The sequence below is a fragment of the Balaenoptera acutorostrata genome, chromosome 18 (genome assembly GCF_949987535.1).
Source record: "Balaenoptera acutorostrata chromosome 18, mBalAcu1.1, whole genome shotgun sequence".
Classification (NCBI taxonomy): domain Eukaryota; kingdom Metazoa; phylum Chordata; class Mammalia; order Artiodactyla; family Balaenopteridae; genus Balaenoptera; species Balaenoptera acutorostrata.
In genome coordinates this window covers 77,779,151-77,802,169 of record NC_080081.1, presented here as the reverse complement: position 1 = coordinate 77,802,169, position 23,019 = coordinate 77,779,151, and the positions used below count along the sequence as shown (strand labels likewise).

At 47.9% G+C, this 23,019-nt stretch overlaps 1 protein-coding gene across 4 annotated transcripts in view; it reads left to right on the top strand.

The window, feature by feature from the left end:
* The first annotated feature begins 691 nt into the window (after window positions 1-691).
* Window positions 692-23,019, top strand: part of LOC102998822 (phospholipid-transporting ATPase IB) — a 535,813-nt gene continuing 513,485 nt past the window's right edge. For 3 of the 4 annotated variants that reach the window (XM_057533251.1, XM_057533250.1, XM_057533252.1), the window contains exon 1: window positions 14,113-14,195. In XM_057533251.1, the coding sequence (XP_057389234.1) occupies window positions 14,120-14,195 (76 nt within the window). In that variant the 5' untranslated portion in view covers window positions 14,113-14,119. Of the gene's footprint in view, window positions 766-14,112; window positions 14,196-23,019 lie in introns of those variants that run through there. The other variant, XM_007164203.3, reaches the window with a different exon arrangement.

Genomic DNA, 23,019 nt, shown 5'->3' with positions numbered 1-23,019 from the left:
GGCGCTCCACCTCCTCCTTCTACCTTTGGTCATCGAGGCCGAATTCTCTTTCTGCTGAAGTTAGCCAGGGTCAGTGTTTACTGCTTGCACTCCGAGGGCTCTCGTGAATTAGGGACCTGGTTGGCGGGGTGGAGAGGGGAATCCCGTGCCCCCCTTCTCCCTCTCACCCCAGAAAACATTCTAAAGCAGTTGAAAGAAAAATACCAAACTGGAAAAATATTTACAGTAAGGATAAACGATCAACCAGAGAAAAATAGACGCAGAACGTTAATGGCCAATTCACAGGAGGAAAATACCAATAAACATAGGAAAGGATGTTTAATCTTTATAATAACCAAAGCTATGCAAACTCTAAACAATCGCGCATTTAGCACCTCTTAGATCTGCGCAGTGGCAGAGTCGGCCACAGGCTGCGTTTCCACGGTGTCGTTGTCCCTCTCAGGGAAATCTTTTCGGTGAACATCCCTCTTCCCTTAACCTGGCTGGCTGTGAGGTTCTGTCTCCCCGCTCCCTGTTCGTCGGGTACCCCTGGCCCGCGCGGCGCTCTCCGCTTTCTCTAAGGCGTGCGCACCGCAGCGGACACACCTCCCGAGGGCCGGGCCTGCGTCAGGACACGTGCAGCCGGGTTAACGCGGGTCGGCGCGTGTCTGCCCCGGGCGCTCCGCTCGGCCTCCGCCTGCCGCCGCGCGCACCTGGGCGGTTCTGTTTGGGGAGCTTTGCCGCGGGTCCCTGAAACAATTGAGGGCGCTGCGGGGGATGCCCTGGGTAAGAGGGGGCGCGGCGTGGGCCGGAGGGGAGGGGAGGACAGGAGGGAAGGAGGGGGCACGGGACAGGGAGGGGAGACAGCGCCCAGGGCAGCCCGCCATTGGGGGGTGGGGTGGGGAGAAGCTTACCTGCGCAGGTGAGGGGTGCGCGCGGCCACGCGCGTGTGGAGAGGCGCCAGGAGGAGGGCGAGGGAGGGCGCGGGCATCCAGAGAGTGAGGGGGGCGGACGCGGGAGGCCGGGCGGGGGCGAGGCCGCGGAAGGGCCTACGCCCTGTGCCCTCGCTCTGCCCTCCCTCCCTCGCCTGTTTGTCTCTCGTCCCTTTACCCGGTCTGTCTCTTCTGCCTCTCCAGGCTCCGGCAGTCAGATCAGCGGCGCGGGGTGGGGTGGGGGGCCGGAGGGATCGGGGTGACCGTGTGTCCGGGGCTGTCCTGGGGCGCGGGACCACCTGTTGGGAGGCGCCCCAGCGTGGGCGGCTCTGCGCACCCGGCTACCTGCGCTTAGCGGCCGGGTGCTCTGTTGTATCCATAAATGTGCACCCCGTTCTCCATCATCTGAAGGCGCATTGGATGGGCTTGTTTTCCGAAGTTCGGGCACAAGTGGTGCATCTTGCCGCTTCTTTGGGAGGACGTAAATGGATCTACGTCAACCGATAGCTCACCAGCAGGGCTGCGCGCCCCTGAGACTTCCGCCCTCCAGCCTGACCTTGCGCCACCTGGGTCCCCTGTCCCCCCGCGTCCCCACCCGCGCCCACCCGGAGCAGCCTGGGCGGGGCCGGCTCCTCCTTCCTGACCCTCGGGGCGCGCGGTGGCCCGAGTGCCCGGGTCACTCCGCCAAAATGCAGCCCAGAGCACTTGGTGGTTAAACAATTCAGGAAGAGCCTCCTCGGTCCAAACATTCATCTGTCGTGGCCGCTCCTTTTAAAACTCCGAGCAAAAAAAAGTAGAAAGTAGTGAGAAAAAAAAATGTTTAAAATGAACGTTATATGAGCATGAATGTTTGTAAAATATTTTTAGAGGTGATGAAGCAGATAGAAAACCAAATATTAAACGTTAACTTCTCAAAAGTTAACGAGCTTTATTTTAATGTTTCTATTTTTTCATAACATATGTATTGTTTTCATGAAGGTTGCTCCATTAGGGAAGGATGTTAGGAGCTTTTTTTCCCCCATGTAAAATTGTGTCTTTTGAATCCCGTAATTTCAAGCAGCCGCTGTTCCCGTGTCTCAGCAACACGAGTTACAGAATCGGCCACACCTGTAGCGCTGACGCAGCAGAAATAAGCCCTGGGCTTAATCCCTTAAAGAAAGGGAGGGATTCCTATGATTTGAGAAAAGAGATCATCTATCAATGGTAAGGCATAAGGTCCCTCATCCATTATAAATACGACAACTGAAAAGATGATGGACAAATTCAAGAACATAAACTAGCCAGACCTCCCCTTCACCCAGGGCGGGACCCGCACCCCACCCTCCCCTCTTTCTTGTTTTTGTGTCCCTGGCTCCTGAGTCTGCGGTGCAAGAGCTTCTCCATGTGGCTAAGATGACAATCACGGCGTGTATAGTAGTTTACTATCATAATGCAATTAGCCATAAAGAGTGAGTGGGTCTTGCTACTCCATTTACTCCCAGGGAAGCAAAGCACATTATATTTCTGTGCCCTTTTCTTTTTTATAAGGGTTTTTAAAAAAATTTATTTATTTTACTTATTTTTGTCTGCGTTGGGTCTTCACTGCTGCGCGTGGCCTTTCATTAGTTGCGGAGAGCGGGGGCTACTCTTCGTTGCGGTGCGTGGGCTTCTCATTGCGGTGCCTTCTCTTGTTGCGGAGCATGGGCTCTAGGTGTGTGCTTCAGTAGTTGTGGCACGAGGGCTCAGTAGTTGTGGCACGAGGGCTCAGTCGTTGTGTCTCGCGGACTCCAGAGCGCAGGCTCAGTAGTTGTGGCACACGGGCTTAGTTGCTCTGCGGCATGTGGGATCTTCCTGGACCAGGGCTCGAACCCATGTACCCCTGCATTGGCAGGCGGATTCTTAACCACTGCACCACCAGGGAAGTCCCTTGTAGCCTGTTTTTAACTTGGGTTGTTTGTCTTGTTGAACTGTTCTGTACAGTCTGTTGCCAGATATATGATTTGCAAATCTTTTCATAATGGCGTTTTTTGAAGTGCAAACATTTTTTATCTTGAGGAAGTCAAGTTCACTATTTCCTTTTTATGGACTGTGTTTTTGGTATCCTATCTAAGAATTCTTTTTTTTTTTTTTTTCTAATAAATTTATTTATTTATTTATTTTTAGCTGTGTTGGGTCTTCGTTTCTGTGTGAGGGCTTTCTCTAGTTGCGGCGAGCGGGGGCCACTCTTCATCGCGGTGCGCGGGCCTCTCACTATCGCGGCCTCTCCTGTTGCGGAGCACAGGCTCCAGACGCGCAGGCTCAGTAGTTGTGGCTCACGGGCCCAGTTGCTCCGCGGCATGTGGGATCTTCCCAGACCAGGGCTCGAACCCGTGTCCCCTGCATTGACACGCAGATTCTCAACCACTGAGCTACCAGGGAAGCCCCTAAGAATTCTTTACCTAATGCAAAGTCACAAAGATTTTCTTTGTTTTCTTATAGAAGTATTATGGTTTTAGTTTTTATATTCAGCTCTGTGATCTATTATGAGTTAATTTTTTTGCAAGGTGAGATGTAAGGGTCTAAATTCACCTTGGTGTATGTGGATATCCAATTTGTTCCAGCATCCTTTGTTGAAAAGTATTCTTTTAAAATGTATGAGTTGAAAAGACATTTACCTTATTCCTAGATACTATGTAGATTTATTATAGTGTCCTCGCTGAGTTTGTAAATCAGTTGGCATGTCCTGTAGTCACATTCATACCTGGTTATGTGGCTGTACTGACCGTGTCTACTTTTAACTCAAATAACACTCATGAAGTTAACAGTTGCTTAAAAAACTGGGTGAGCATTAAGAATCACAGCAGTCACCTGTTAATTGCAAATTGGAAGCAAACTGCCATTGTTTCTACAAGCTCTGCCTTCATGGCCCAGTTCACACCATGCCCTACCCTTGCACTCTCTCTTTTTCACTGGACGCTCATGCTTTCCTTTGTGTCTCGTCTTTCTTGGAGGCAGAGAGGAGAGGAAACTCCTCTAAGTCTTCCTGAGAAGCAGCCGGGGAGAGTCAAGACTGCCTTTCAGGCTGTGACTGCTGGTGGGAGGGGGGATGGCAGCTCCTTTTCCAAGACTGTTTGTTTCCCAGTGACCTGCCTTCCTTAAAGTATGGCTGACAGAGGGGTCCAGGCCGGTTCTCCTCAGTTGGTCCCTGGGCTTTGACGTCCTGGATGAGAGGTTGTCTCTGCGCTCCAGGCCCCCCATCACTAGAGGAACAAACACCACGCCTGAAGCAGAGCCAGCTTCAAGACACTTCCCATCCTTGTGCACACATGTATATGCAGGTTACGTCACAACCACACGCGCTCACGCCCCCACCTGAGTGCCTGCCTTTCTCTGGGCCTCCATACACCCCCTCTGGTCCCTCTCTGGGGGTTCTTTCCGTCTGAGCCCAAATGGAGCAGTTTGACTCTCAGGTCACTAGGGGACAGGGCTGTGACCATAGGCGGCAACCCAAGCACACGGGTCCCATCCTGATGGGCCAACCAAATGAAGGTCTGCCCTGCTCTCTGTTTATGCGAAACACAGACAGTTGGATTGAATCTAAGGCAGTTTTCTCAGAATGGGGCAGAGACCATGCATATCGGAACCACCCAGAATGCTTGCAGAAAGGCAGATACCCTTGGGACTAGCACCCACGACTTACTGAATCAGGGGCGGGGGAGGATCTGCAGTTCATAAGTTCCTGGGTTTAGTAAGAGGTGCTTTTCTGTGCAGAAGCTTTACGTCCACTGGTCCACGGTACACAGAAGGACACGGAGAGCTGTCCACAGTTGACTGCTGTTGTGAGTACAAGTGTGGCTCTAGACCCTTTATACCAAATGGACTTTATTATTTTTGTAATCATTGAATTTCAGAGTTTAAAGAGACTTACTACTCATCTAAATGAGGCCAGTGGATACGTAGTGCCTTGGCTGAGAAACCCAGTTTTCTTTATTTCAAACAGCAACTGTGTCTCCTTAATGGTACATCCGTTCAGGCTGCCCAAATGGGACAGCAAGCTTTTCACCCAAAGGTAGAATGCAACTCAGAGAAAGACTTGTGGAAGGAAAACAGGGAAAAAAGAATTACATATTAGTTATCTTTCACATTCATCCAAACATGAAAGGTCAACTTCCTCTGGTGATAGAGAATATTCTGAGATCAATTAAAAATACTGACTGACACAGAAGCGAGTCTGTAAAACTTATTTTACTTGGCCTTGTAACTGAGTTTAAATTGTGAAATCAGATCTTAATAGAAATCACATATTTAAAAGCTTTTTATAAGTCTCTGAAATTTCCTCTTGATATTTGAAATTTATCTTAGGTAGAAGGCTACTGCTTGGCTACTTAGACTCTGAGCCCTAAACTTTCTCTAAGGAAAGGAAATACTTGAGAAAGTATTTGAGGAGCTGTATCATCCTTGAAGGTAGGAAGTAGTTCCCTGATTTATGGAGAATTTCGTAAGTGACAGTGAGACACTGATGGGGAGTTTTTAGTACATAGGCATTCTCTATGTCCATGGTCTTAATGACTTCCCAGTAAAGCATCACACAGTGGACCTAAGAAGGTCCAAATACACATAGGATACAAGTTTAGGGATTTTTGGTTTTTGTGATGGGAACACCATGGCCAATATACCAGCTGATGCTCACAAACACATTTTATTTTTGAAGTAAAAAAGTATTCTTCGTCTAAGGACTTCCCTGGTGGTGCAGTGGCTAAGAAAAATCCACCTACCAATGCAGGGGACACAGGTTCGAGCCCTGCTCTGGAAAGATCCCACATGCCGTGGAGCAACTGAGCCCGTGCGCCACAACTACTGAGCCTGCGCTCTACAGCCCACGAGCCACAACTACTGAGCCCACATGCCACAACTACTGAGCCCACGTGCCACAAGTACTGAAGCCTGCGCGCCTAGAGCCTGTGCTCCGTAACAGGAGAAGCCACCGTAATGAGAAGCCCTCGCACCACAACGAAGAGTAGCCCCCGCTCGCTGCAACTAGAGAAAGCCCGCACGCAGCAACGAAGACCCAACGCAGCCAAATAAATAATTTTTTTTAAAAAAGGTATTGAGACACTTCGAGAAGCTTTGCTGTTTTAAGCTGACACTCATTCATCTACACACAGCATGTTCCAAGCAAATTTGATGACAAGAGCAGAAGAGATGCAGAAATGGTGCAGGGATTTGTATTAATCAGTAATATTTTGGTTGCAAGTGATACAAACGTAGCTGGTTTCAGGAGTGGCTTGGGGGGAAGTTTAGTTCCCCGCCCCCGTTAATCTCCATGATCCCCCCAAAATCTACACTGTGAGTAATGCAGCCTTTGGCACAGTTCAAGCTATGTTCCCTAACCCTTTCCTCCCTAAATCCTTCCTATGTAGAACTTTTGCACAATGACCTGAAGTGCATAAAAAAGGAATTTATTCAATCACATAAAGTCCAGTGAGTAGCCTGGGCTTCAGAAAAAGCTGAACCAATCAGGTCAAACAATATTATCAGAGGGACTTCCCTGGCAGTCCAGTAGTTAAGACTCTGTGCTCCCAGTGCAGGGGGCCCGGCTTTGATCCCTGGTTGGGGAACTAAGATCCTGTAGGCTGCATGGTGCACCCCCCCCCTAAAAAAACCCCAATGTTATCAGAAATGCATCTTAGAAATGCTAGCTAGACAGGGTCTCTCCCAGTGGTGCCAAGATGGCTGCTGGAAACCCCCAACTCATGTCCTCCTTATAACTTCCTACAGCCCCTCTGTCCTCAAGTGTCTCTCTGTAAAGCCCTCTGGCTTCCCTGCTGGGATCACCCTTTCCCCTGGAGGTAAAGCCCAGTTTCCAGGGAGACTTACTCTGGTTGGCCAGTACGCCTCTGATCAATGGAATATTTATAAATGGAATATTCCCTGCCATATCAGTAAACAAAGGATGTCACAGTCATCAACGATTGCAGCCCTCCAGCGTGAGCCGGTGAGCCCTGAGGAAACTCAGGGCTGGAAAGAATACCTGCCATCCAGCCGCCCTCAGACTGCAGCCACTCCCTAGGTGAGCCCTGAGGGAACTCAGGATGTGAAAACACAGGATACTGGCCCCAGAGAGCTGAGGTGCACATCAACGGAATGATGTCAGTGAGCCCAGACTCGTGCATCTTCCTGTACATAGAAAAGCGCTGAATTCCTTAACTTGAGATATCTGGTTTTCTCTAACAATAATCTTTTGATGTTCCCGACTACCTGCCCTTTTGTTCCAGAACTTCTATATAACCTGGCTCCCCCCTCGCCTCCTTGGAGTGGTTTCTCAGAGTTATCTGAAAGCTGTCTCCCGGGCTGCAGTCCTCATTTTGCCCCAAATAAAACTTAGGTCGCAACTTTCACGTGGTGCATTTTTTTAAGTCAGCACCACCCAGGGGTAATAACAGCTAACGTTTTAATACCTCTCCTTTTAGATATGGATATGTGTGTGTGTGTATATATATATATACACACATACATATATAATATATATGTGTATTTAAAAATAGATCACAACATATACAGTTGCATTTTCCCTTTGTTCATTTAACATTTGACATTCATTTAACATATTATGGTTTCTCAAGCCATTAAATAGTCTTCAAAAATTTTGCTTTTAAAGAGAATCATTTTCTAAAATAGAATTTTAAATTATTTAAATGCTCATTCTTTTGCCATTGGGCTTGCTTTCCAGGTTTTTGCTATTATAAGTAACATTATTATGAGTATCCCAGTACAAGCATTTAAAATTTTCACTTCCTTTATTAGTTATTTTAATTTTTTTTTTTTTTTTGGCCACGTCATGCGGCTGGCGGGATCTCAGTTCCCCAACCAGGAATTGAACTCAGGCCGTGGCAGTGAAAGCCTGGACTCCTAACCACTAGGCTACCAGGGAACTCCCCTGTATCAGTATTTTATTTTATTTTATTTATTTTTTTGGCTGCGCCTTAAGGCTTGCGGGATCTTAGTTACCCGAGCAGGGATCGAACCCGTGCCCCCTGCGGTGGAAGTGTGGAGTCTTAACCACTGGACCAGCAGGGAAGTCCCTTTATTAGTATTTTAAAAGTTGAGGTATAGTTTACAGTGAAACATGTACATCTTACCTGTACAGTTTGATGAGTTTTGAAAAACGCATACACCCAATATCTACTCCTTTATAGAAAAAAACTTTTCTATCATCCCAGAAAGTTCCCTTGAAGTTACCCTTCCCAGTAAATTTCTACACTCTGGCCCTGAGATATATTTTTGTCTTTTCTCAAACTTCATTTAAATGGAATTGTTAAAATTTTTCACAGACATTTTATAGATCAGTTTACTAGATCGAGTAGGCTTTTATTCAACAATTCATGAATCTAGCAGCATCCAATCTAGCAGATGGAAAGGAGTCCCAAGGAGCTGTACAAGGCGAGAGATTTTTAAAATTTGAGATATAATTACATATTATATTAGTTTCAGGTGTACAATATAATGATTCAATATTTGTATATATTGCAAAATGATCACCACAATAAGTCTAGTTAACATCTGTCATCACGTAGTTACAAGCTTTGTTTTCTTGTGAAGAGAACTTTTAAGATCCACTCTTTTAGCAACTTTCAAATATATGTACAGTAATATTGACTATAGTCTCTGTGCTGTACATTCCATCCCCAGGACACTTATTTTACAACTGGAAGTTTGTACCTGGATCCCCTTCACTCATTTTTTCCACATCCTCCCCCCATCTCTGGCCACCACCAATCTGTTCTCTGTATCTATGAGCTTGTGTTTGTTGTTGTTGTTGTTTTAGATTTTACATATAAGTGAGATATCATACAGAGATATCATACAGTCTTTCTCTGACTTATTTCACTTAGCATAATGCTTTCAAGGTCCATATTGTCACAACCAGCGAGATTTCCTTCTTTTTCATGGCTGAATAATATTTCACTTGATATATATATTATCTTTCTCTCTGTCTCTCTCTCTCTATATTTATATATTTATATACACATACCACATCTTCTTTATCCATTCATTTATGGATAGGCACCTACGTTGCTTCCATATCTTGGCTGCTATAAACAATGCTGCAGCGAACACAAGGTTGCATATATCTTTTCAATTTAGTGGTTTTGTTTTCTTCCGATAAACACCCAGAAGTGGAGTTGCTGGATCGTATGGTAGCTCTATTTTTAATATTTTGAGGAATGTCCTTACCGTTTCCATAGTGGCGGCCCCAATTTATACCCCCAGCAACGGTGCACGAGGGCTGCCTTTTCTCCATGTCGTCGTCAGCACTTGTTATTTCTTGTCTTTTTGATGACAGCCATTCTTACGTGTGTGAGGTGATCCCGTTGTGGTTTTGATTTGCATTTCTCTGATGATCAGTGATGTTGAACACCTTGCAAGAGGTGTTTATAGACCACAGTGAGCAGGTACAAGGAAGTTATACTGGGCATTTGCTGATTGGTTAAAGCAGGGTTGCTTACCTATAAGGAGCAAAGGGAAGTCTTGGAGGGGTCAGGAAACTTGTGCTGAGCAGACAAGCCCTGATGGGTAGACTAGGCTTTCCTTTTCTGGGACAGCCAAGCATAGAGCATAGCAATTTAGTTAAGTTTTGGTTTGCTGATGTGGGGCTTAGCATGAGCGACTTATCTTGGGGCTAATCTGGTTGCTTTAACATAACCATCCTGTATCTACTTTTTTGTGTCTTGCTTGCCTCCAGCGTCAGCCTTTTGAGATCCATCTATGCTGTTGTACACATTGGTAATTGTAAATTTATTCCTTTTAACTGCTGAGTCATAGCCTATGAATATACTGCAATTTCTTTATCCATTTACCTGTTGGGTGGTTTCCAGTGTGAGGTTATTATGAATAAAACTACTATTCATATTCTCTTACAAGTCTTTTCTGTAAATAAGTGTTCATTTCTTGGGGGTAAATACCTAGAAGTGGAATTTCTGGGTTTACGGAAGGTGGGCATTTAACTTCTACAGGAACTGCAAGTTTCCCAGGGTGGTTACAGCAGTTCACACTCTCACCAGCCGTGTCTGAGTTCTGGTTGTTCATCATTCTTCACAGTAGTTGGAGTCATTTATCTTTATTTCAACATCCTGGTGGGTGTGTGCTGGAATATTGTTGTTGGTTTTTTTTTTTTCATTGGAGTATAGTTGAGTTAAATGTTGTGTTACTTTCAGGTGTACAGCAAAGTGAATCAGTTATACATATACATAGATCCACTTTTTTGTGAGATTCTACTCCCATACAGGTCAATACAGAGTATCGAGTAGAGTTCCCTGTGCTCTACAGCAGGTCCTTATTAGTTACCTATATAGTAGTGTGTATATGTCAATCCCAATCTCCTAATTCATCCCTCCCCCTTCCCCCCGCCCCCGGCAACCATAGGGTTGTTTTCTACATCTGTGACTCTATTTCTGTTTTGTAAATAAGTTCATTTGTATCATTGTCTTAGATTCCACACATAAGCAACATCACACGATGTCCGTTTCACATCACACGATGTGCATTTTCCTGATGATGAACAAGTTGTTCTTTTAGTGTTGCGCTGTGGGAATTATTTAGACCTTCTAGATACAAGTCCTTGTCAGATGGATGCATCGTGAATGTCTTTTCCCGGTCAGTGGATGGCCTATTCATTTTCTTGGTGGCGTCTTGATGAGCAGAAGGTTTATTTTATTTTTTATTTTTAAATTTTATTTATTTATTTATTTATTTTTGGCTGTGTTGGGTGTTCGTTTCTGTGCAAGGGCTTTCTCTAGTTGCGGCAAGCGGGGGCCACTCTTCATCGCGGTGCGCGGGCCTCTCACTATCGCGGCCTCTCTTGTTGCGGAGCACAGGCTCCAGATGCGCAGGCTCAGTAGTTGTGGCTCACGGGCCCAGTTGCTCCGCGGCATGTGGGATCCTCCCAGACCAGGGCTCGAACCCGCGTCCCCTGCATTGGCAGGCAGATTCTCAACCACCGCACCACCAGGGAAGCCCAGAAGGTTTATTTTTGATGGTGTTCAATTTATTAGTTTTTCCTTTTATGCTCAGGCTTTTTATGGTCCTGCATAAGAAGTATTTTCTCCTCCATTTTCTTCTGGAAGCTCTATGTGCTTAGTTTTTTACATTGAAATCTGTGATCCAGGTTGAGTTAATTGCTGTGTATGGTTCAGGGGTCAAGGCTTCTTTTTTCCCTGTGGACATCAAGTTGTCACAGCAGCATTTACTGCAGACTACTTTTTCCCTATTGAATTGCTTTAGTGCCTGTCAAAATCATTTCCTTCTATGTGCAGGCGTCTCTTTCTGGGCTCTGTGCTGTTTGGTGCTCTGTCTACTCACATGTCCACATCACAGTGTCTTGATTAGTGTCAGCATTAGACTAAGAGCTGAAATCAGGCAGTGTTAAGTCCTTCCGTTTTGTCCTTTGGGAGCCCAAATGCCTTGTTTTCAGTGTGGAGGTCTTGCACATCTTTCATTAATTTTTCCATAAGTATTTTATGATTTTGGTGCCATTATAAATAATACTTTATTAAAATTAAAATTGCTTCTTGCTAGTTCTGGTAGATTGTACTTCTCCAAATGGCTGCCACAGTGTTTCCAATCCTCACGCTTTTCCAGAATCTTGCCGCTTTTCCATCAATAAATGGGGTCCCTTTCCTGTCCCCTGGGACTGATCCAGCCTTTGTGGCTGCCTTAACAAACAGGATGTGGTGGAAGAGATGCTGCATGATTTCCAAGGCCAGGTTAGAAGGGCTGACATAGCTTCCACCCGCCTCCTCTTTCCTGAGACCCCTGGACCCAGCCACCATGGTGTGAGGAAGCCTAGGCTATCCGAAGAGGCCATGTGTAGGGGTCCCAGCTGCAGCCAGCATCACACGCTGGGTGTGAATGTGGATGAGTGAATGAATGATTGAGGGGGACAAGGTCTCTGACAACTGCCCCCTTTGTCATTGGAAAACAGATATTGATAGTTCTACTGATAGATATCAATAGATATTGATAGTTCTATGTCCAGTTTGGTCCACTCTCTCTCTAAAAACAGCGTGTAAAAATGAGAAGAATCTGGAGAAGAGTTATCAGAATGCATTTGCAGAGTGCTTAAGGAGACCACCTAAGGAGAATAAAGATTTCCACCAAATTGTCTTCCTTCCCGGACCCTTTGCCCAATCCTGTCAGAGTTGCTCTTTAGTGTGTTAGTTTGTAAATAAGGACAGGAAAGAGGCCTTATGAAGAAGGCCTGAAAGGAAATTGGTCTTGGGACAGAGGGAAAGGAAAGGGATTAGGGACTGTTGGCTTCCACTGTGTCTATATTGTTTTGTTGCCTAAACTGGGGAGTAGGGACATGCGTGATAGCTATATGCTTATCTATACCTTTTTACATGCCATTCCTTTAAAAATGTCTATAGGGGGACTTCCTGGGTGGCACAGTGTTTAAGTATCCGCCTGCCAATGCAGGGGACATGGGTTCGAGCCCTGGTCTGGGAAGATCCCACATGCTGTGGAGCAACTAAGCCCGTGCACCACAACTACTGAGCCTGTGCTCTAGAGCCCATGTGCCACAACTACTGAGCCCTCGTGCCGCAGCTCCTGAAGCCTGCGTGCCTAGAGCCCGTGCTCCACAACAAGAGGAGCCACCGCAATGAGAAGCCCGTGCACCGCAACAAAGAGTAGCCCCCGCTCGCGGCAACTAGAGGAAGCCCGCGCACAGTAACGAAGACCCAACGCAGCCAAAAATAAATTAAAAAAATAAATAAATTTATTTTAAAAAATGTCTATAGACATGGCAGACATATATATAGACATATAAAAGGTAGACATACAGATGTATACATGTACGAACATTTTAAAAAGGAAATGGGGTTTTAGTTTACGGTAAAGAAGGGCTTAAGAAATGGCTTAAAGTCTTATGTATAAATTTATAAAGAGAAACTCATTGCTAGGAACTCTTAGGATCACCCTCAGCATCTGTGACGACCCACTGAGGAAACATCTTCTGCCGCCCTGAAGCTCAGCTCAACAATTTAGAACATTTCTTCTTCCTCAACTTCCTGCTAAAGACTCATTTCTTATCAGGAACCCATTTTGTTTTGTTTTAGGCCCAAGATAGTCAGGCAAGAATCCTACTTGAAGCTGAAATTGTCAGCCTACAGTTTTCAAAGCAAGTTGTCCATCCTTTCTGCATTTTTTCTAAGAAGATGCAAGTCAGAGGCCAGCGGAAGGGGAGCTTGGGGCCTCATGGCTCTGCCTTCCGGGGCAAGGATCCTCTCTGATGAACCCTACTCTCCTTGTCAGCCCCTGATGTTTAACTTGTGTTCAGTGAAGCTTCACGATCACATCGGTAAATGCAAGGGCAGGCTCTTACTTAAATTGTTTTTTTGTGTGTGTTCACTCTGAGGTCAGAATTTTATCAGATATTAAAAAGATGCAGCTCTTTTTTCTTTTCTTTTCTTTATGGAACGGTGCCCAGCAGGACCAAGCACAGTTTCAAAATTAACATTAAAGTAAAAACAAGCAAAAGTAGATCAGGTAACCTTGGACGAGTCACCTCACCTCTCAACGATTCTGTTTCTATGGAAGAAGGTGTGTGTGTGTGTGTGTGTGTGTGTGTGTGCGCGCGCGCGCGAGCGCGCGCTAAGTGATGGCCAGAATTTCTTACAGCTTCAACACGCCACTAGCTAGAGGTGTAGGGAGGCTGCAGAGCTGGGGGTGAGGAGTCCAGAGACCCAGGACTTTCCTGAGTTCCAGGCCACATGTCAGGCACCTTAGAAATACCTGTTCGCAGAGGTCCCACCGTACTGGACATGGAAGGACAAACTGCGGCGGGATAAAAAGGAAAGTAGGAGTCCCGAACGACTCCCACCTGCGCCCCCTGACAAGTGGCAGGCAGGGCAACCAGGTAGCAGATGGGCACAGAGAGAAACGGTCCCTGAGGGGCGCCCGGCTCCTAGGCGAGACCCTAAAACACCGATCCCGCCTCCCGCGTGCCTTCTCCGCACCTGAAGGCGCCTCGGCCTGCGCGACGTTCCAGAGGCTTCCCCGGAGGCCGGGCCCCCCCTCCGCCCGCCCGCGCCCGGAGCCCGCAGCCCCGGCGCCGCCGCACTGGGCGCTGCAGCGGCGCGGACGACGCAGCCCCGCGCAGGAGGCCGCCCGCTCCCGGCCCGGCGCGCCCCCCATGGCCCTCGGGCCGCCGACCCCGCGCCCAGCCCCGCGCAGCGCCCGCGGGGGGCGCGATGCCCAACGGCCCCGGCCGCGGCCAGACTCTTAGGATGTCCCTGTCCCGGAGGTCGCGGACCCGCGCGTCCGTAGGTGAGAGCGGTGGCGCGGGGAAGGGGACGGTCCGGGCGGGGGGAGGGGAGGGGGCGGGGCGGGGCGAGGGGGAGAGGGCGGTGGCGCGGGGAGGGGACGGTCCGGGCGGGGCGGGGGGAGAGGGCGGGGGCGCGGGGAGGGGACGGTCCGGGCGTGGGGTGGGGAGAGGGCGGGGGCGCGGGGAGGGGGACGGTCCGGGCGGGGCGGGGGGAGAGGGCGGGGGCGCGGGGAGGGGACGGTCCGGGCGGGGCGGGGCGGAGGGAGAGGGCGGGGCCGCGGTCTGGACCCAGCGCCCCGCCCCCCGCCCTCCCCACGCGCCCCCGCCCCGCCCTCGCCGGGGGCTGGGCGCCGAGACACTAGGGAGGCCTGGGCCGGGGGTGGGGACACGGTCAGAGCCCGGGCGCCGGGCAGGTGCGCGTGAGGGCGGCCGCCGCACCCCCCCCTCCCTGCCCCGCCCGCCATTGTCCCCCGGCCGCCGGTGCCCGTCCCCACCGCGGTGGGTTCGGGGCGGTTTGCGCACCAGCCTCTCGCCCCTGCCGCCTCGCCGCGCGTTTTGCTGCAGAGCTGGGGGGTGGGGCGGCGGGGCACCTCGGCTTTGTGACTCCTTGGGGCCCCGGGGCCGCGCGCAGTGGCGCTCCAGCCGGTGACCCTCCCCCCTCCTTGGGGACGCCCGGGCTGGGCCTCGGAGACCGGTCCTTTCGAGCCACACGCCCGGTGCCCCCAGGGCGGCATCCCGTCCGCTCGCATCCTTAGGCGCCGTGTTGCCTTCGTTATGTAGCATGTTTAGGGACCCCAGCCTTGTTGAGCTGCATGTCATGTGATTGTGATGCGTGATGGGCTGTCGACACCCTTAGGGAATGAGAGATGGAAAGGGAGCTTCAAAATGATTAGATTTCATGCCGTTTCAGGACTCTTGGCAAGTTTGTAGGTCCGTCTCTGATACGAGGAAGGTACCGGGTTTGCGGTTTGGAGCTGGGGTCGCTTGGAATCGTGGGTTTTGTTTGCTCGCTTGGAGAAAATAAGTCTATAAAAATAAGTGACTTTCCTATTCCTGTAGTTGAATAATGTGAGAGGAAAACAACTTATCAGACAGTTTAGACCAGTGTTTTGTAAACCTGAGTAATGTAAGGGCGCCTTCAGAGACATTTGCGGAGAATCCCAGTGTCAGAGGCTCCCAGGGCTGACGCGCTCAGGCTAGACCTGCTGCGGGGAGCCCGGTTGGGGGGCGGGCGCCGTCCAGGTGCCAGATGGTCCCTGCGTCGGTGCCAAGGTGCACGTGAGGGCACAGCTGCCCTGTGTTAGGAAGTACAGCCCGCAGCATTTGCTCATGCTTGGGCTGTGGGGTCTCAGTGAGATCGGAGACGCAAAGATGGCTCGGGGGGTTTTGGTCCGAGAAACTGGAAGGGTGTACCCCTTACTGAGATGGGGAGAGCTGCAGGAAGAGACGCGTTCTCCTTTTGGCGGGGGTGGTGGTCAGGAATTTGGTTTTGAACGTGTGAAGTGCCTACCCTAGGGTGGAGTCAGGCCGGTGTCCAGACCAGAGAAGGACGTTCACGATTGCCCACGGGCCCAGCAGGACGGGCTCTCAGGACGGGTGTGTAACCACGGCTCACACGGGCCCCAGTCTTGGAAGAGTCCCGAGTTTGTCTTCATGCTCTGCTCTTGGTGTGTTGGGGGTCTTACTGATTTTTGAACAGGGGGCCTGCGTTTTCATTTGCCACTGGGCCCTGCCGATTACGTGATGTGTATCCACGTGGCCAGAAAGAGAGGGGTCCTTGTGCAGAGCCCTGGGCACTCCAGCATTTCAAGGTCAGGGAGATGAGGGCAACAGCAGGGGGGCTGTGAGGATGGCCAGTGAGCTCGGAGGGAACCCGAGAGGCGGTGTCCAGGAAGTCGGGGTGTCCAGCTGGGCCTGGCATTACCGAGCGTTCAGGACAGGTGAGGCTTGAGAACCACCCGTTTCTTCAGCAGCGGGGAGGGGAGGACATCGGTGACCTTGAAGGGAGCTGATTTTGTGTAATCACAGGGAAGAATATCTGTAAGAGCAGCTTCAAGAGAGACTAATAAGAGGACAGGTATTGGAAACAGCATGACCGGAAAACTCTTTGGGGTGAATTTTGTAACTGGGGGCGCGCGGCGGGGAGCACCGTGAAGGGTCACTGAAGGAGGATATGAGTTCTAGAAGGCTGTTTTAAGGCTAATGCTACTGTTGTACAGCTGCTGGCATGAACGTCAAAGGCAGGGCATTACAGGGGGAAGGAAGGGCAGGGATCTGAGATCCACGGTGGGGAGCAGTGCGGCAAGTCCGGAGGGGGAGGGGAGGGGGAGGGGCCTCGCTGGCGGATAGGCTGTGAGTTCCGGAAGGCAGGGAGGAAGGGTTTAAGAGACGGGGGTCTATTTGGGGTATTTACACGTTGTGTGAGGAAGCGGGCGACCTGGACAGCGTGGGCTCCCGGGGGGCAGGCATTTGAACTTGGGTGAAGGGCCTGCTGGGATCAGTTTGGACGACAAGGACGGCAGATGGAAGTTGGGGAGGAGACTGTGAGGGCTGCGAGGGAGGGTCCGGAGCTCTGAGGCCTCGTCTTTCCACTCGACAGAGTGGGGAAGCCCGGACAGTGCCATCAGCAGGGCCAGCCCTCGGAGCTGGTCCCCCAGCCTGCAAAGGTGTCTTGGCTCTTTTCAGCCCTGTACTCCTCCACTGGTATTTTTAAAAGAGCCTTTTCTGAAAACAAAACAAAAACATCCTGTTAAGATTTTGGTTAAATTTACATTCAATTTGTAGATTAATCTGGAGAGAAGAGACATTTTAAAAATGTTGAGCCTTCTTAACCATGAATGTGGTATCTCTCACCACTTCTGTAGGTCTCCTTTTATGTCTTTTGTTAGAGTGTTGTGAGGTTGTGAAACCTCCATGAGGTTTCTATTTCTATGCATTTTAAAAGTCTTACTCCAAGATTCTTCTATTACTAAAATGAATGGGATTATTCAAAAATTACATTAAAAAAAAAGTATTTATTTTTGGCTGCGTTGGGTCTTTGTTGCTGCGCGCGGGCTTTCTCTAGTTGCGGCAAGAGGGGGCTACTCTTCATCGCTGTGCGCAGGCTTCTCTTGTTGCAGAGCACGGGCTCTAGGCACGCGGGCTTCAGTAGTTGTGGCTCACGGGCTCTAGAGCGCAGTCTCAGTAGTTGTGGCTCACGGGCTCTAGAGCTCAGGCTCAGTAGTTGTGGCGCACGGGTTTAGTTGCTCCACGGCATGTGGGATCTTCGCGGACCAGGGCTCGAACCCATGTGCCCTGCATTGGCAGGCGGATTCTTAACCACTACGCCACCAGGGAAGTCTCCAAAATTACCTTTTTAATTGATGTTGCTGGTGCCTAGCAAAGCTTTTGGGGTTTTATATTGATTGTATACCCAACAACCTAGCGAACAGTCTTATGAATTTTGATAGTTATGGATTCTCTAAATTTTTCAAGTGTAGACATTCTCATTATCTGCAAATAATAATTTCATTTCTTCCTTTATAATTGTTATAACCCTTATTTTTCTTATCTGATTACATTTGCTAGTACTGCCAGTAAAAGTTTACCAGAAGTGGCATTTTTGCTTTGCTCTTAGAACGTTAAAGGGAATGCTTCCAGAATTTCATGCTTCTAGACTATGATATTTGCTCTGAGAAGTTGGTAGTTGTATTACACTAGGGAGGTACTCTTGCATTCCTACCCATTACTCAGTTCATGAAGGGCAGAGGCTGATTCATTGTGTACCTTGAAGATGGTCATAAGGGACCAGGAAGATACTAAAGATTCCTGGTGGCTGTGGAGGGTGTCTTCCTTTTGTCTCTGGATCTTTGTGTTCATGAAAAGTGAATCATAGCACACCTGTCAGAATGGCTGTAACGAAAAATGGTGACATCACCAAATCCTGGCCAGGGTGCAGAGAAACTGGATCCCTCATACGTTATTGCTGGGCAGGTAAAATGGTCCAGCCACTCAGGAAAAAAGGTTGGCAGTTTCTTACGAAGCTGAACCTGCAGTGACCATTTGACACAGCAGTTGTACTCTTGGGCATTTATTCCAGGGAAACAGAAACTTATCTTCACACGAAAACTTGTACATCAACATTCACAGCAGCTCTACTCCTAGTAACAAGAAACTAGATGTCCTTCAGCGGCTGGATGATTGAACAAAAACCGGTGCATCCACAGCACGGAACACTGCTCGGCAATAAACAGGAACCAACGACAGCAACTTGGGTGGAGCTCCAGAGAATTGTGCTGAGAGAAAAAAGTCCAACCACAAAAGGTTATATACTGTCTGATCGCATTTATATAACATTCATGAAATGACAACAGTATAGAAATGGAGAGCAGATTAGTGCTTGCCAGGGGTGAAGGAGGCTGCAGGGCTGGGAAGGATGCGAGGGCAACATGAGGATCCTGGTGCTGATGGGGCTGGCCTGTGTCTTGACTTCCTCCATATCGGGATCCTGGGTGTGATGTTGTCCTGTAGTTTTTGCAAGACGGTGCTGTTGTGGGGAACTGGGTAAAGGGTACACAAAAAGCTCAGTGTCATTTCTTACAACTGCATGTGCATCTGAAATGATCTCAAAATAGAAAGTTTAACATACAAAGGTAAAGCACAGTCATTTTTCATCAAATAAACTAGTTAACTGTTATGTTTCAGGTCTTGTAGTGTACTCGGATTGAAGACATAGGAGTTACATCATTGTAATTCCATTGATAGGATGTTCCCTCAGGGCCATTAAGTTGTAGACCACTTATTCTAGAACACTGCTGAGCCTCTGTTGGATGGATGTCATTCTGCCCGTGCATCTCTTCTGCCCTCTCCTGGTCTTCAAAGGTGGTTTTAATTTTTAATTTTAATTTTGTTTTGTTTTAAAAAGCGTTCCTACATGGACCTAGTTTTCCCCTAACGAGCGTTCCTACTGGTCTTCAAAGGTGGTTTTAATTTTAATTTTGTTTTGTTTTAAAAAGCATTCCTACATGGACCTAGTTTTCCCCTAACAATCTGACCCAAGTTTCAAGGGAAGAATGAGGAGAATTGGGGCAGCTGAAAGGGCTAAGAGCTCAAATGTAAGGGCTGGAAGGGATCTCAGAGTTTATCCCCTCATTTCACAGAAGAGAAAAATAATCCAGTCGCGTCTTGTTTGCTGGTCAACTTCTGGCAGGTCCAGGTAATTCCCAAATCCAGGGTGCTTTCCGCTATTTCCAACCTGCCTAGTTCAATATCAGACCTGCATTCACAGAACAAATTCATTCATTCTATATTCTTTTCTGTTCCTCAAGTGGAAATAAAGAACTGGGTCTAATTTCTTCCATTTTCTGTACTATCTATCTATCCTGTGGGTACTCAATAAATAAAGATTTGACCGAGCTTTGTCATGGCTTATTTTTGGACTTGATCTAAGGGTCTAGATTATGTTTGGAAGATTCTTAGAGCTCGTGTATATGGGGTTTAAAACATCAGGCTCTCAGGTTAGAGAGAAGTGGATTTAAATTTTGACACCGTCATTTGCTACCTGTACGACATTAAAAAGCTTCCTCTACTTCTGTTACCGATGAGGATGAAAATAAATTTTGTCGTTCACGGGGTGGTTGTGATTAGCGAGTAATGTGCATAAACGTGCACGCATTAATTACTCGACCCATTAAGGGGGCTTTGTGATACGGTCGAGCTCGTATCGACAACATGTCTGATCTTTCTCATGCTGCCCATCATCAGCTAAGGTCAACTCCACCACCTAGATACTTACCCTGCAAACAGCAGAATTGGCAAAAACTTCAGTTGTCACTATTTCCCCGTCTCCATCGTGTGATGGAGTCCTAACTAGGAGGTGACTGCATAGTCATTACTGGAGAATTTGTGTTCTTGTTGTGTCATTATCGGGTGTATGTGATTACCCGGCTAGCGCTCTGATTATGGATAGAGTTTCCATCCTCTGATGTCTCTGAAGGTTGTCACCTTGTGTTAGAAGCAGTCCTGCCTCCAAGGCCATTTTTTATCCTGCCGGGGTCCATAAGCACCTCAGTTGATGGCTTCCGTTATTTCATCATTCATTGCTTTTACTTTTGCAGTGAATGTTTTATCTTAAACCCTCATCTGACCGAGGTGCCAGCTAGACAAATTAAAATTATTCTCTAAATAATTCAGATTAAGTTAAAAATAAAGTTAAAGTTAAGTTAGAATTATTCTCTGAAAAGTTTTCACACATTTATGGGAGGATTTGTACAGAGCACCTTTAAAGAGGGCTCTGTTCCTTTTCTCGCTGAATCTTGACATTGACTAAATATAACCTCTGGTCAACACCACACTGCATGCAAGGTATTATTTACATCCATTTAGGTGGTAAAAGTGCTTAGAGCAAATGTTAACAACCATTAAGAAAGGCTAAAAATAAAAGTGATCTCATATCCGTGCCCTGGGAGTTTCTCCCCATCATCAAGGGCAAACGCAGAAGCAGGACCTTGGAGAGAGCCCTCGCCTGGAAGTGAGGATGGTTGGTTGCACCTGCAGATACCCTGACAGTGCAGAGGGACACAGTCCCACGGCCACAGCCGCCTGGGTCTGCCCGCTAGCTGTGTGTCCCAGAGTGCGTGTGCTGTTCATTCATCAGCAGTGGTCGTGGAGGGCTCACTGCGTCAGAAGTGTGTGTGTGTGTGTGTGTGTGTGTGTGTGTGTGTCTGTGTGTGTGTGTTGTTGCTGTGTGCAGGTCCCTTGCTCTGACAGTTCATCTCTTACCTTGCTCACTGCCTCTCTGTAAGAATCGAAATCTGATGTATCATCAAATTTTACCCTAAAAAGCAATCTAGTCCTGATTAACTTTGGTCTAGAGGTTTTACACTTGCAAGGACGTTTTCCAGTCTCTTGTAATCTCATGCCAAATAATAAGCAAATGGTACATTTCCCACATTTTGATGGAGCCTTTGGGAGCCCCTTTTCCCTTTTCTGTCTCTGCGTTAGCCGTCAGTGGCACTGAGGATCCCAGGATTACGGCAATATTTTAAGCACGTCACCGAGACTGATCATACGGGGAACAAGGGTGAGCAAACAACACGTGGAGTCAGCACTTCTCTGTTCTGACATTTGAAATCTCATTCCAGACCCTAAGTGCAAAGACGCTTGCTTTTTCCCCAGTTTAGATGACACCTTCATACCAGGGAGATGTTCATTCATATTCAAAGGGAAAAGCAGCTCACTGCTGGGTGATTTATTCAGGTCACGGCACTGCAGGATCAGGCCTCTTATCAACTATTTTTAGCCTCATCATGATTATCCTTGTTTAAGACTCTTCTCCATTTTCTTTTTATTTTCTGTATTCTAATGCACTGAGGAAACATAACTTTGGTTTTAAAGCTACAGAATTAAAAATTTTTTTTATTGAAGTATAGTTGATTTACAATGTTGTGTTAAGTTTGCTGTACAGCAAAGTGATTCAGTTATACACACATGTATTCTTTTTCATATTCTTTTCCATCATGGGTTATCACAAGATATTGAATATAGTTCCCTGTGCTCTACAGTAGGACCTTGTTGTTTATCCATTCTCTCTACATATACTAGTTTGCATCTGCTAATCCCAAACTCCCAATCCTTCCCTCCCCCACCCCTGTCCCCCTTGGCAACCGCAAGTCTGTTCCTTATGTCCGTGAGTCTGTTTCTGTTTCATAGATAAGTTCATTTGTGTCGTATTTTAGATTCCACATATAAGTGATATCATATGGTATTTGTCTTTCTCTTTCTGATTTACTTAGTATGATAATCTCTAGGCCTATCCATGTTGCTGCAAATGGCATTATTTCATTCTTTATTATGGCTGAGTATATATATATATACCACATTTTCTTTATCCATTCATCTGTTGATGGACATTTAAGTTGTGCATCTTTAAACCCCCAAAGATGTAGTTACTATATATCTAGCAAACAAGCTGCATGATCTTCTGTCCTCTGGAATCTCGGGGGACTCACTCAGCAGTGGAGTGTAGCCTGACCAAATGGCTAGGAGCGTACGATCATGCGGTTTCTGTTGTGTTCCCTGCCTTACCTGTCCCTTCCCCAAAGCACCTGAACTGTTCATTTTTACTGGTTCAAATAACAAATAGATGCTCTGGGTCCACTCTGCGCTCGTGTTCATGTGGACCCTTCCTGATGCTTGGAAATGCGTTACTCGGCTCTGCTTCTGAGTTAGGGTTCAGGCACTTTTTTCGGGAGGGGAAACACCAGCGTGGGCAGGTGACTGAGAAGGGGCCTCCCGTGAGAATGAATCGGGCGGGATGGAAACACAGGGGATAAGTGAAGATTGTGAACAAAGCGCACAGTTAGGGGCCGCTGCAATATCCCAGGTGGGAAATAATGATGGCCTGAACCAGGGCAACATCAGAGATGAAAAGGGAGGGTGACTATGGAAACATGCGCTGGAGAGCTGGAGGCCAGGCAGGTGAGGGGCGAGGGAGGGGCTTTCTGATAGCGGGCACGTAGAAAAGTTGTGTTTCCATCTTGCTGGTCCGATATTTGTCCTTCAGGGGACTCAGGATATCTGCACAGAGTCAGACGTTATCAAAGCTGAAGGCGTCCCTCTACGTCTGGGCCATCCAGCGTGGAGCTGCCAGGCGCACAGGGCTACTGGGCACAATGAACGTGAGTCAGAAGCAAGCTTCTTTCTCTTTTTTTTTTTTTTAATTAATTTATTTTTGGCTGTGTTGGGTCTTCGTTTCTGTGCGAGGGCTTTCTCTAGTTGCGGCAAGCGGGGGCCACTCTTCATCCGGTGCGCGGGCCTCTCACTATCGCGGCCTCTCTTGTTGCGGAG